Source organism: Tachyglossus aculeatus, chromosome 24, assembly GCF_015852505.1.
Source record: "Tachyglossus aculeatus isolate mTacAcu1 chromosome 24, mTacAcu1.pri, whole genome shotgun sequence".
Classification (NCBI taxonomy): Eukaryota; Metazoa; Chordata; class Mammalia; order Monotremata; family Tachyglossidae; genus Tachyglossus; species Tachyglossus aculeatus.
In genome coordinates, this window is record NC_052089.1 from 14,159,743 (window position 1) to 14,174,652 (window position 14,910).

At 47.0% G+C, this 14,910-nt stretch overlaps 1 protein-coding gene across 1 annotated transcript in view; it reads right to left on the reverse strand.

The window, feature by feature from the left end:
• Nucleotides 1–2,711: 2,711 nt before the first annotated feature.
• NSUN3 (NOP2/Sun RNA methyltransferase 3) overlaps nt 2,712–14,910 on the reverse strand; it is a 41,001-nt gene continuing 28,802 nt past the window's right edge. The window contains exon 6 of the mRNA XM_038766092.1: nt 2,712–3,229. Coding sequence (XP_038622020.1) covers nt 2,968–3,229 — 262 coding nt within the window. The 3' untranslated portion in view covers nt 2,712–2,967. The remainder of the gene's footprint in view (nt 3,230–14,910) is intronic.

Here is a 14,910-nt window from a genome sequence, read left to right on the forward strand (position 1 = left end):
GGATATCAAGCAGCATATGGAACCATTCCTGGATGGGACCGCACCTACAGGTAAGCAAGAAACATTTTCTATTAACTGCAGTGGTGGAAACTGGTGAACGGATCTGTATTTTGCTGCAGAGATTTTAATAGTGTGTAGAATCCCCACAGGAAAAAAAAGGCTGGTTTCCCTTTCCTCCTCACCTCTGCCACCTCCACCTCTCTGTGTCTGTCTCCCCACCTTTGGCCCATGGGGGCTGTGTCTGTACATCTGTACACACGGTCCCTCTTCTCCATCTGCCAGGACCGTGTTGGTCTATTCAGCTCCCTACCCGTTCCCCTGGGGTCCTTTCGGCTTTCCCCACAGCACTGTGAATATTCCTGGACCCCGCCTGGTTTCTCCCCACCAACTGTGGGTTTCCCTGAGCCTCTCTTCTCACCCCCGCTGTGTGGTCTCTTCTTTTCTCACTCCACCTTTCCCACCTCCAAGCAGGTGTTCTGGGAAGCTCGCTCACTCGCTGTCTCTCTCTGGTTCTCCCAGTCTCTTTGGCTAAGTATGTGTCTCTGGTTCTGACCCTGTTTCTGTCTGGGAATCTGGCCCTCTCTTTTGAACCCTGTCCTCTCTCTCTCTGGGATTCTTTCCCTGGGACAGTCTGTGTCCGCCCGGGACTCTGGCTTTCTCTATCTCTCTCTCCTCAAACTCCTGCCCTACACCTAGGAACAAGACCCAGTGAGAAGGTTCGGTTGAGAGGAGTAGAGTGGGAGCAGGGGTATAGTGAGAGAAGAGAGCGGATGAGAGGAAAGGCCAAACAGGCGTGCCCTTAAGCCGGTTGTCAATAGCTTCTGCTTGTTTTGGAGAGGAATGGCTATCACTGAAGGGTTTTGGGAAGTGGGGAGAGATATACAGAATGACACTTTATAAGCAGGATCAGGGCAGCAGAGTGAAGTTGGGACTGGAATGGGAGAGACTAGGACTGCAGGAGACCCGTGGGGAGGCGGATACTGTAGATAAGCCAGGATGGGACACGTGGCCGAACCACGGTGTTGGCTGGAAAGTGTTGTGGTGGAAAAACGGGCAGGATTTAGCAACAGACCCTCCTACTCTTATCAGTAATGTCACAATCACGGGACAACTCCACGACACCTCTGCTATCGGGAGGGACCCCAGCCCAGGGGTTGGGTAGGGATAGCCTCGCAGAGTGATTTAAGCCAAAATGAATCACGGCAGAGTGGATAGAACGGCGGCCTGGGTTCTAATCCCGGCTCCGCGGCCTTGGGCACATCACTTAACTTCTCGGTGCCTCGGTTACCTCATCTATAAGATGGGGATTGAGACTGTGAGCCCCACGTGGGACAGGGACTGTGTCCGACCCGATTTGCTCATATAATAATAATGACTGCATTTGTTAAGCACTTACTATGTGCAAAGCACTGTTCTAAGCACTGGGGTAGAGATAAGATAGTTAGGTTGCCCCACGTGGGGCTCACAGTAATAATCCCCATTTCACAGATGAGGTAACCGAGGCACAGAGAAGTAAAGTGGCTTGCCCAGGGTCACACAGCAAGTGGAGGAGCCGGGCTTAGAGCCCACGACCTCTGAGTCCCAAGCCTGTGCTCTTTGCACTAAGCCACGCTGCATCACTTAATACAGTGCCTGGCGTACAGTAAGAGCTTAATAAATTACCACCGTTATTACTACTAATTTGGATAGAGATGAGATGGGCAGAGAAGGAAGTAAAGAGTAGGTTCTCTTTCCTGTTTTGCTAATATCTGCCCCTACCCAATTTGAACCCAGCTGTGCGGGGGGCTTAAGGGGAAGCTGGCAGTTTAAACCTAAAGTTTTAAGTATCGTTTGAAGAGCCGTGCCAGGCAGATATAGAGCCAAGTGAATCCATCGCTGGCATGTAAGCTGGGCACTGTGGTAGAAATCAATACGACAAAGGCACTGGGTTTTCTGATGGGACATAATCTGCTCATTAGGATTCTCTTGTGTGCACCTCGAACGTGACGTCACAGAGTCACATACATTTCATAACCCAGTGAATAAAATGCAGCTCCAGATTGCAAGTGGAGGGGAATCATATTCCGTACTGCTCATTATGACGGCAATTATGTAACAAAACTCCAAAGATAGTCCCGTTATTGCAGTTATTAATCATACTAGTTTCTGTTTCAAGTACTTGCTTTATAGCCTGCTGGATAGACTACATTATTCTGCTTGCTGAATGTCGGAAGTCAAGTATGTGCACGTGAATCCACTGTCTTAAGGGCCTTCCACATAATTCAGCCTTTCAATTTGTATTTTGTTAATGTGTTAAAAAAAAAAACAGAAAAAAAAGAAGTCTGGTGTCAACAGAGTCACTGACCTTTGCAGTAAACAGAAGATAGTCTTTACCAGTAAGCAACTTGGCAAATAAGAAACCTATTTTTCTGGAGCTTGGAACAGTGCTGCTTAAGAAGCTCTTCTCTGAATACAAATCAGTCTTTCAGAAAACCAGTGAAACTAAAAAATGGGAAGGCCAAATGCCGAGTGTCTCCCCGTTTTAGACTGTGAGCCCACTGTTGGGTAGGGACTGTCTCTATATGTTGCCAATTTGTACTTCCCAAGCGCTTAGTACAGTGCTGTGCACATAGTAGCGCTCAATAAATATGATTGATGATGATGAGAAAGGTTCAACACATCATTGCTTAATCAGGAAAACCGTTAAGAGGTTTTAATTGCACCCAGACCACGCTGGCTCCAGTACAGGTCTGATGATTTTAAGCCTGAAATCCAGGATAGAAAGAAAGCAGGGGGATGTCTGTGAAAGATGATGGCAAAGCACCTTGAGTCACTGCTCTTGAAGCATTTCTGAAGAAAAATCTGAGCCTTGGTCTCTTACAAAAAGATAGCAACAACCGGATTAGTCTTCCCGCGTATTTATTTTTCAGGTTGCTGAGTAAAGAACATAAAAGGGTGGTGTGGCCTGACTCGGCCCTGCGCCGTAGATCAGGTTTTCTGTAATTTAGCTAGGTACATCGGGCCCCAGGCTCTCCCCGGGTCTGGGAGGACCAACACCCCACATCCCTGGGCCCCGGGGGCAAATGTGAAGTCCTGTGAGACGGCACTGGCCAGTCCTCCAATGTCCCCGGGGAGGACGTCGTTGCGAGAGTCTAAGAGGTGGTTGATGACGTGGCTGTTTTCAGCCTCGGAAAGGGTGCAGGTAGAATACACCAGGTATCCTCCGGGGCGCAGTGCCTTCACCCCAGACCTGCGGACATACAACACACACACAGAGACACGCATGTTACCTCGGAACAGCAGTAAACTGAATTGGGCCAGGGGTGGGGGACGGATAGCCACGGCTAGAAACTCAGCTAAGTAGCAGTGAAATCCGGCACTTCCCAACTCCACACCAGTCAACTGAAACAATAATTGGGCTGTGCAAATTAGCCCATTCCCATTCCCTCTCCTGGAGTCTAAATATTAGCTCAGTGCCAGGCAAAAAAAAAAAAACTAGGGAGTAAAGATTAAATTTAATTCATTCATCTTATCGCATACTCTTTGAATGGAATCTGTGGGTGCAGAAACTCACTGTATTGGCTCTTACACGGACGTAGCTAGAGACATTTAGAGCGGAAAGAAGTGCTGATGTGGTTCAAGAGGAGATGAGGTGAAGGGAGGATGGAGTGCACAGGTAAACATGGAATTCCTGCAGGCTAATTTGAATCTCCACAGGTGTGAAGAACTTTTTGGAGACGCTCAACCGAAGATTCAACACTTCGGGCAACTTGGTTTTTCCATGAGTCTGCAGACCACGAGGATGACTCTGGCAAGCTGGAACCCTGTTCCTTGGTTTCGACACCTATGAGGAGGGTCTCGCTCCCTATCCCTTCGTTTATCTCCCCCTCCCAACTCCCGTCAGTAGTTTCCTGACTTCTGGATGGAAGTTATAAATGACACTAGGAATACAGGGTGTGCATTCCCATCACACACCTTGTATGAGTGGGGGAAGACGGGGTGCTGCTCCCCCCCAGAACATTAAAGGAGCGGCAGGAGTTAAGGTGGAGGTCAGGCACGGGAGCAAGGGCGGTCTTTATTTTTGGCCTCCCCCTGCTCTCACATTTCTTTTTCAGGGGGATTTGGATCCATCACAAAGGTGTTTCAGAAGAAACGTGGAACCCTGATTGTCGCCTCCAAACGAAGTAAGTGGATTCACTTAGGTGTGGGGCTGGGTGGGGGAGTGAGGGTATGTTGTTGACCATAGTGTTTGTTTGTGGTGCATTTTCTCTTTAAAACACTTCAGGACAAGGCAGCTAAGAGGCTCACCTAGGTCTCTGCATTTTCTAGAGTTCAACAGATGTAAGTAGCCTGGGTCACTGATAATGGGAAAGTGGAGCACCCCCTAATTCCAGCACTCAGGCGCCCGCAGTTCACTTATGAAGTCCGTATCATGCAAGCAACAGTTCTTCCCAGCAGGAGGCTGAGTGAAGGGGGCTACCTTTTGTCATGAAGGCGGATGTTTTCATTCTAGAATTTGTCTGTTATAGCTCAGCTGGTGGCATGTATTCCTAGCTAAGAAACTGAGCCAATGGGCACTACATCATTTGGGCCAGTCAGATACTCCGAGGTTGAATTTGGGGGAGTTGTGCTACAAGTCTCTGTTTTTGTTTTTTTAAATCTCAGTGGTGGGGACGCTGTGATTTTTGAAAGGGTCAAGATACAGCTTGGAAGAAACCCAGGAGAGGCCAGTCCATAGTCCAGCGCTTGGCACACTGTAAGTACTGAATCAACATCATAATGCATTGAGCCAATTCACCTTTGACCAACATCAGTGCTACTGCAGAATATACAGTTACTGCTTCATAGGGACACACACTGCTCCAGATAGTGACTCATTTGGAGTGTTTTGGTGGTGGTGGTGGGGTTCCACCAATCAATAGTATTTATTGATTGTCCTATTGTGTGCAGAGCATGTAGGGGAGTACAATGGAGGCAAATGGCCCGATCAGGTGCCTCCGCGTTGGCAGCATTACAAACTATTTTTGGGTGCTATTTATCGATACTGAGGGGAATAGTTCAATAAGAAAATCATAGTTTTCCTGGCATCTGGGCCTAGTACCAGCATAGAAAGTCAAGCAGTTTTATTTGGCTAGATGTCACAGTGGAAGTGTTCATTTAATTGACAGCAAACTTTGGAGATGAGAATCGACACCTATTAATAAGTTTGTCGAGGACAAGAGACCTTACCGGTTTACTAACTCGTAATCATAAATCTTATCAATCAATGGTATTGAGCGCTTACTGTGTGCAGAGCACTGTACTAAGCACTTAAAAACATAAAGTAGGTACACTTACATCCTGCAATTACTGTATAATAATAATAATAGTATTTGTTAAGCGCTTGCTATGTGCCAAGCACTGTTGTAAGTGCTGGGATAGATACAAGGTAATCAGCTTGTCCCATTTGGGGCTCACAGTCTTCATCCCCATTTTACAGATGAGGTAACTGAGGCCCAGAGAAGTGAAGTGACTTGCCCAAAGTCACACAGCTGACAAGCGGCGGAGCCGGGATTAGAACCCACAACTTCAAGCATGGGCTCTTGCCACTAAGCCACACTGCTTCTAGTTATTGAAGCGTGGTTCTAGTCCAAATAACTGTGGTACTTGTTAAGTGCTTACTATGTGCCAAGCTCTGTACAAAGCACTGGGAGTAGATACAAAATAATTAAATCAGTTTGGACACCGTCCCTGTCCCACATGGGGCTCACGGTCTAAGTAAAAAGGGTGTAGGATTTAATCCCCCTTTTATAGATGAGGAAACTGAGACACAGAGAATTTAACTGACTTGCTCATGGCCACACTGCAGGAAGGGATTAGAACCCAGGTCCCCGTTCTTTCCACTATTCATTCATTCATTCAATCGTATTTACTGAGCGCTTACTGTGTGCAGAGAGAGCACTGTACTAAGCGCTTGGGAAGTACAAGTTGTAGGCCATGAGGCTGGGAGAAAACAGTGAGGGAGAGGAGCTCGGACTCGGGGAGAGCACAGAAGCCCTTTGAGAGGCTGGAGGTCCTGGGAGAATGAATCTACACTATGAATTAGCGTCCGGTCATCATCAGTCGTATTTATTGAGCACTTACTGTGTGCAGAGCACTTTACCGGTCAAACAGAAGTCCAGGCAGGAAGCAGGGACGGATTAGCCAAGTGACAACAGGAGCTGAGCCAGGAATGACTTAGGGACATCAGGAGAAACCACGTTGGAAAACAGGACCAGAAATTCAGCCTAGCCTCTTTAGCAGGGTCACCTCTGTTGGAGGGGCACCCATCTAAAGGCCTGAATTTTGTCAGCATGTCGAAAAGACTGTTGATTTGAGGAGCAGGCCTTCCATGCTGCTTTGGTTCAGTAGGGAGAGTACTGCAGGGGAAGAGGGAGGAGATAAACGTGGTCAGACGCCTGGCTCCCTTGACAGAGAGAAACGTCACTGAAGGGCTAAGTCCTGTGTTCCCACCTGTCACGTTCTTGGGGGTATTTTTGGGTGGCCAATTTGCACCAGGCAGCAGCATTAAAGGGGCTATCTTTTTCTGGATCCTCATACTTCAGTGCCCGCCTGAGTATTATCTTCACGCTCACTCATTTCAGCATCTCTCAAAGACCGGGAGCAAGGCTGGCAAGTCATTTAAACTCACACTGCTGAGGCTGGGGTAAGACAGAACCAGCATCTTTAGGGTAGAAAGGCTGGCCCATTTTTTGTTCCACAATGTACTTTCAGGAAAAGGGGTATAGAAACTGAGTGACAACTATCTCTCAGCTACATATCAGTACATATCTCCCTTTGCCACCTTCTTCCCCATTGTAATTTATTTTAGTGTTCGTCTTTCTTGCTAGCTGCTAATCTTGAGGGAAGGAGTCATGTGTTTAATTCTGTTGTACTGTCCCAAATACAGGGTCAGTACAGTGCTCAATAAATACTATTGTTGATGGAAAAAAGACGAATTATGCTAGACAGAGAGGTCCAACCTTAGTTAACTGCAGCCCAGGGCAGTGTTTCTTGGACCTTTGGAGGTAACCTTTTTGGGAAGACACCTCTTTTCTCGAGTCATTATACTACGTACATCTTATACTGTCCCAACATTAGTTCGTCAATCTCCCTGCTAAAATTCAATTCTGAGGACCCAGAAGTACCAGCTGCATCCTGTAATCCCTCCTATTATTATTATTACCACTATATTTGTTAAGCACGTACTATGTGTCAAGGACTATTCCAAGTGCTAGGGTAGATCCAAGCTAATTATTCTACAGGGGAGCATGGTGCCATGGGTCCTTACAGCACGGTACTGTTCAATAGATGTGTTTCATTTGTCGTCCGGTCCTCAAAGAAGCCACTTTTTTCACCCAGCAGCCACTTTACAGGCTCTGAGAAACTGCAGTGAACATGTCTGTTTCTTCCACAGAAGTGTGGTCTGTGTGGCAGGGATAAGTGCCATAAAGAAGCACCTTATTTCTGACCCAGTATCAGCCTCTAAATACAGTGCTGGAAGTTGCTTTGCTATATAATGGAATCCCCTCCACCATTTTCCAGAAGCCCTGGAGGTTCCCCTGAGAAACCTCTCATTTAAGTGCTGACCAGGCTTAACCCTGCTTGGGAGTAAAGAACTGATTCAATCCATCAGTCTTTGGAGCAAAATTGCTGTAGGGGGAAAAAAAAAGACTGATTTCGATTAATAGTGAAACACAGAATCTGAAAGATATTCTTTCCCCCAAGTAGAAGAATCATACAGAGATTGATAGTTCTTTGAACTTGGACTATGTTGTAGTCTTTCTGTGGGAGATCTACAAATTTCACAATTTCCATGGTATGTCATTTTTCCCTTTTTAGATTATGAAAAGCAGCGTGGCTCAGTGGAAAGTGCCCGGGCTTTGGAGTCAGAGGTCATGGGTCCAAATCCCGGCTCCGCCAATTGTCAGCTGTGTGACTTTGGGCAAGTCACTTAACTTCTCTGGGCCTCGGTTATCTCATCTGTAAAATGGGGATGAAGACTGTGAGCCCCCCAGGGGACAACCTGATCACCTTGTAACCTCCCCAGTGCTTAGAACAGTGCTTTGCACATAGTAAGTGCTTAATAAATGCCATTATTATTATTATGAAATTGGCCAGAAATGAATTTTGTACCATAAAGCTGCCTGGTGAACAAAGGACACTAAATAATGAAGTCAAACAGCAGATGTATATTTCCCACAATATTAAATGGCAAATTCCTTGTACTGTTGTATTCGGCCTGAAATCAATACTATTTACTGATTCCTTTTCAGTACCCAGGAGAGCACTGGAAGCTGGAAGACTGCGAATGAAGTTCGGCGGAGGACAGCCCCTTCGGCCTACAGAATTCCTGTTTTAATCCAGACATCTAAATGAAAGTTTTTTACAGCACTGAGCAGGTCAGTGGCACGTACTGGGTGCTACTGCACAATCTCAATCGGTATCACAAACTGGGGGACAGAGTCAGGTTGTTGCCTGAGTTGTTAACAGTTACCGAGTGCACACAGTCAGACTTCAACCAACCAGTGATTTTACTGAGCGCTTACTGTGTGCACTACGCACTTGGGAGAGTACAATACAACAGAGTCGGTAAACGTAATCCCTGCCCACAATGAGCTTACAGTCTAGAGGGAAAAACAAAGCAAAAAAAAAAAAAAACCCTAAAATCATTTTGAGGTAATTAATAGGAAAATCAATTTCCCTGGAGCTGGGTTTATATTAATTCTGTCTAATTAATTCACCTGACTCCTCCTTGCTGGAAAGGGACACCTAAAGGCATCTCTTAAAGACCGACAGAAACGTTGGCAAGTCGCCTCTAGGCAGTAAACCTGTTGTGGGCAGGGAATGTGTCTGTTTACTGTTACTGTGCACTCTCCCCAGCACTTAGTACAGTGCTCTGCACACGGAAAGCGCTCAATAAATAGGACTGAATGAATTTTTACACCTTAAACTGCTGAGGCAGAGGCAGATCAGAACCGGAAACTCCAGGGCAGAAAGGCTGGCCGGTTTTGGTTCTAAGCACTTGTTGAAATAGACATTCCCTAAAAGGGATATAGAAATTGAAAGAGAACTGCTTCCCAGTTAAGAATGAGACCAAAGTGATTACCCACATACCTTATCCAAAAAAAGAGCCCAGCTCAGAGGCATGCAGGCCAGTGACCTTGAAAAACTGATGTATTCAAAGATACCCAAACATGGCAGTCATTAAAAGTACCCAGGGGGAGAAGGCTGTTTCACATTGAAACAATATAAACCATAAGATGCATTATCACTTTGTGTATCATCATCATCAATCGTATTTATTGAGCACTTACTATGTGCAGAGCACTGTACTAAGCGCTTGGGAAGTACAAATTGGCAACATATAGAGACAGTCCCTACCCAACAGTGGGCTCACAGTCTAGCCCTTTCCAAAAGGAGCCCATTCTATTTATAAAAAGATCCTCCAACAGCTCTGGCATGATACTCTACATTCCAAACCCCATTTCATTCATTCAATGTCATATGGATTGAGCGCTTACTGTGTGCAGAGCACTGGACTAAGCGCTTGGGAAGTACAAGTTGGCAACACCTAGAGACGGCCCCTACCCAACAGCGGCCTCACAGAGACCCATTTCTCTGGTCCGTTCTTTCAGCAGAAGATTAAATCGTCTGCATTCCTACGGAAGGGGTCAGAGTTAATCTGCTTGCTAAAATGAATTATTTTCCCCACTGAAAAACCAGACCAAGCCGGGAGTAGAGTAGGGGAGGTGGATAAGGAACAATGTAGTAAATTCAGCAGTGCCATCTTTTGGCCCAAAGCAAAAACAGATTTCCCTTGCATTCATTCCTATCATTTGTGTAGATGGTCAGCGTGTCGGGGGATGTAAGATGTATTTTTTGAAAAGAAACAGAAATTCTTTAGACTGTGCCACCCAGCAGGCTAAATCTCAGTAGCAACCCAATCTTTTGTGAATTTGGGCAAGTTTGAAATGCAGTATATCTCTATGTCATTGGTTACACTTAGGTTTTAATTCATTTTAGTTGCTCTGTGTATTGACGCCACTTAATTCTCTCTCCTTCCTCTCCCTCCCCATCCCCCCTGCCTTACCTCCTTCCCCTCCCCACAGCACCTGTATATATGTCTATATGTTTGTGCGTATTTATTACTGTATGTATGTATTTATTTCACTTGTACATACTTATTCTGTTTATTTTATTTTGTTAATATGTTTTGTTCGGTTGTCTGTCTGTCTACCCCTTCTAGACGGTGAGCCCGCTGTTGGGTAGGGACCGTCCCTATGTGTTGCCACTTTGTACTTCCCCGGCGCTTAGTACAGTGCTTTGCACACAGTAAGCGCTCAAAAAATGCTACTGAATGAATGAGTTGAGGGACCAGAGGAGAGGCGAGGACAGACAGGGAAGAAGGAAGGTACACAGGTAGATTCCTCTGCTCTCAAGATAGACAGGACAAAAGGAAAGTAGGTAGGTGGGTACATTGATTCCTTTCCTCTCAGGACAAAGAGGAAAGAAGGAGGTTAGGTATGTAGGTAGGTAGGTAGATCAGAAGCTCCTCTCCAGACAGACAGGACAGAAGGAAAGTAAATAGGTAGATAGATTTCCCTCCTCTCCTCTGCTCTCCTGCCAAGACAGACGTGAAAGAAGTAAGGTAGGTAAGTAGGTAGATAGGAAATGAGGGAGGGAGGGAGGTAGATTCTTCTCCTTTCCATTATTCTCCAGACAAACAGGGCATTATTCTCCTCAGGAAGGTAGGTAGGTAGGTGGGTAGGTAGGTAGGAAGATATCTCTAATCTCATCTCCTCTCCAGAAAGACAGACAGACAGGAAAGAAGGGAGGTAGGTAGGTAGATTCTTCTCTCCTCTCCAGAAAGACAGGAAAGAAGCAAGGTGGGTAGGTAGGCAGGTAGGTAGATCTCTCTCTCCTCTCCTCTCCTCTCCAGACAGACAGGAAAGAAGGGAGGTAGGTAGGTAGATTCTTCTCCCCTCCTCTCCAGACAGGCAGGAAAGAAGGAAGATAGGTAGGCAGGCAGGTAGGTAGAGCTCTCTCCTCTCCAGACAGATAGGAAAGAAGGGAGGTAGGTAGGTAGGTAGATTCTTCTCTCCTCTCCAGATGACAGGGCAGGAGGAGGGTAAGTAGTTAGATTCCTCTCCTCTCCAGACAAACAGAAAGAAGGAAGATAGGTAGGTAGGTAGGTAGGTAGACACCTCCCCTCTCCTCTCCTCTCCTCTCCTCCCAAGCTAGACAGTAAAGGAGGAAGGTAGGTAGGCAGGGTAGGAAGATATTTCTGTTCTCCTCTCCAGACAGACAGACAGGAAAGAAGGAAGGTAGGCAGGCAGGTAGGTAGATCTCTCTCCTCTCCTCTCCTCTCTAGACAGGAAAGAAGGGAGGTAGGTAGGTAGATTCTTCTCCTCTCCTCTCCAGACAGACAAGAAAGAAGGTAGGTAGGTAGGCAGGCAGGTAGGTAGATCTCTCTCCTGTCCTCTCCAGACAGACAGGAAAGAAGGGAGGTGGTTGGTAGATTCTTCTCCTCTCCTTTCCAGATGACAAGGCAGGAGGAAGGTAAGAAGTTAGATTCTTCTCCTCTCCAGACAAACAGAAAGAAGAAAGATAGGTAGGTAGGTATGTAGACATTTCTCCTCTCCTCTCCTCTCCTGCCAAGATAGACAGTAAAGGAGGAAGGTAGTTAGGCCGGGTAGGTAGGTATTTCTTTTCTCCTCTCCAGACAGACAGACAGGAAAGTAGGCAGGTAGGCAGGCAGGCAGGTAGATCTCTCTCCTCTCCTCTTCTCTCCAGACAGACAGGAAAGAAGGGAGGTAGGTAGGTAGATTCTTCTCCTCTCCTCTCCAGATGACAGGGAAGGAGAAGGGTAAGTAGTTAGATTCCTCTCCTCTACAGACAAACAGAAAGAAGGAAGGTGGTAGGTAGGTAGGTAGATTCTTCTCCTCTCCTGTCCAGATGACAGGGCAGGAGGAAGGTAAGTAGTTAGATTCCTCTGCTCTCCAGACAAACAGAAAGAAGGAAGATAGGTAGGTAGGTAGTTATGTAGATACCTCTCCTCTCCTCTCCTGCCAAGATAGATAGTAAAGGAGGAAGGTAGGTAGGCGAAGTAGGTAGGTATTTCTCTTCTCCTCTCCAGACAGACAGGAAAGAAGGCAGGTAGGTAGGCAGGCAGGTAGATCTCTCTCCTCTCCTCTCCACTCGAGAGAGACAGGAAAGAAAGGAGGTAGGTAGGTAGATTCTTCTCCTCTCCAGACAGACAGGAAAGAAGGCAGGTAGGCAGGCAGGTAGGTAGATATCTCTCTCCTCTCCAGACAGACAGGAAAGAAGGGAGGTAGGTAGGTAGGTAGATTCTTCTCCTTTCCTTTCCAGATGACAGGGCAGGAGGAGGGTAAGTAGTTAGATTCCTCTCCTCTCCAGACAGACACAAAGAAGGAAGATAGGTAGGTAGGTAGACACCTCTCCTCTCCTGCCAAGATAGACAGTAAATGAGTAAGGTAGGTAGGCAGGGTAGGTAGGTATTTCTCTTCTCCTCTCCAGACAGACAGACAGGAAAGAAGGAAGGTAGGTAGGCAGGCAGGTAGGTAGATCTCTCTCCTCTCCTCTCCTCTCCAGACAGACAGGAAAGAAGGGAGGTAGGTAGGTAGATTCTTCTCCTCTCCTCTCCAGACAGTCAGGAAAGAAGGCAGGTAGGTAGGCAGGCAGGTAGGTAGATCTCTCTCCTCTCCTCTCCAGACAGACAGGAAAGAAGGGAGTTAGGTAGGTAGGTAGATTCTTCTCTCCTCTCCAGATGACAGGGCAGGAGGAGGGTAAGTAGTTAGATTCCTCTCCTCTCCAGACAAACAGAAAGAAGGAAGATAGGTAGGTAGGTAGGTAGACACCTCTCCTCTCCTGCCAAGATAGACAGTAAAGGAGGAAGGTTGGTAGGCAGGGTAGGTAGGTATTTCTCTTCTCCTCTCCAGGCAGACAGACAGGAAAATAGGCAGGTAGGTAGGCAGGCAGGTAGGTAGATCGCTCTCCTCTCTTCTCCAGACAGACAGGAAAGAAAGGTATGTAGGTAGATTCTTCTCCCCTCCTCTCCAGACAGACAGGAAAGAAGGAAGGTAGGTGGGCAGGCAGGTAGGTAGATCTCTCTCCTCTCCAGAGAGGAAAGAAGGGAGGTAGGTAGGTAGATTCTTCTCCTCTCCTCTCCAGACAGACAGACAGGAAAGAAGGAAGGTAGGTAGGCAGGCAGGTAGGTAGATAGATCTCTCTCCTCTCCTCTTCAGACAGACAGGGAAGAAGGTAGGTAGAGGAGATTCTTCTCCTCTCCTCTCCTCTCCTCTCCAGATGACAGTGCAGGAGGAAGCTAAGTAGTTAGATTCCTCTCCTCTCCAGACAAACAGAAAGAAGGAAGACAGGTAGGTAGGTAGATATGTAGACACCTCTCCTTTCCTGCCAAGAGACAGTACAGGAGAAAGGTAGGTAGGTGTCGTAGGTAGGTATTTTACTTCTCCTCTCCAGAGAGACAGACAGGTAGGAAAGAAGGAGGGTAGGTAGGCAGGCAGGTAGGTAGATCTCTCTCCTCTCCTCTCCTCTCCAGACAGACAGGAAAGAAGGGAGGTAGATAGGTAGGTAGATTCTTCTCTCCAGACGACAGGGCAGGAGGAGGGTAAGTAGTTAGATTCCTCTCCTCTCCAGACAAACAGAAAGAAGGAAGATAGGTAGGTAGGTAGGTATGTAGACACCTCTCCTCTCCTCTCCTGCCAAGATAGACAGTAAAGGAGAAAGGTAGGTAGGCAGGGTAGGTAGGTAGTTCTCCTCTCCAGACAGACAGACAGGAAAGAAGGAAGGTAGGCAGGTAGGTAGATCTCTCTCCTCTCCTCTCCAGACAGACAGGAAAGAAGGGAGGTAGGTAGGTAGATTCTTCTCCTCTCCTTTCCAGATGACAGGGCAGGAGGAAGGTAATTAGTTTTATTCCCCTCCTCTCCAGACAAACAGAAAGAAGGAAGATAGGTAGATAGGTAGGTAGGTAGACACCTCTCCTCTCCTCTCCTCTCCTGCCAAGATAGATAGTAAAGTAGAGAGGTAGGTAGGCGGCATAGTTAGGTATTTATCTTCTCCTCTGCAGACAGACAGACAGGAAAGAAGGAAGGTAGGTAGGCAGGCAGGTAGGTAGATCTCTCTCCTCTCCTCTCCTCTCCAGACAGGAAAGAAGGTAGTTAGGTAGGTAGATTCTTCTCCTCTCATCTCCAGCTGACAGGGCAGGAGGAGGTTAAGTAGATTCCTCTCCTCCCCAGACAAACAGAAAGAAGGAAGATAGGTAGGTAGGTAGGTAGATCTCTCTCCTCTCCAGACAGACAGGAAAGAAGGTAGGTAGGTAGGTAGATTCTTCTCCTCTCCTCTCCAGCTGACAGGGCAGGAGGAGGGTAAGTAGTTAGATTCCTCTCCTCTCCAGACAAACAGAAAGAAGGAAGATAGGTAGGCAGGTAGGTAGGTAGATTCTTCTCCTTTCCTCTCCAGATGACAGGGCAGGAGGAGGGTAAGTAGTTAGATTCCTCTCTTCAGAAAAACAGAAAGAAGGAAGATAGGTAGGTAGGTAGGTATGTAGACACCTCTCCTCTCCTCTCCTCTCCTCTCCTCTCCTCTCCTCTCCTGCCAAGGTAGACAGTAAAGGAGGAAGGCAGGTAGGCAGGGTAGGTAGGTATTTCTCTTCTCCTCTCCAGAAAGGCAGTATTGAAGGAAGGTAGGTAGGCAGGCAGGCAGGCAGGCAGGTAGGTAGGTAGATCTCTCTCCTCTCCTCTCCTCTCCAGACAGGAAAGAAGGAAGGTAGATAGGCAGGCAGGTAGGTAGATCTCTCTCCTCTCCTCTCCAGACAGAGAGGAAAGAAGGTAGGTAGGTAGATTCTTCTCGTCTCCTCTCCAGATGACAGGG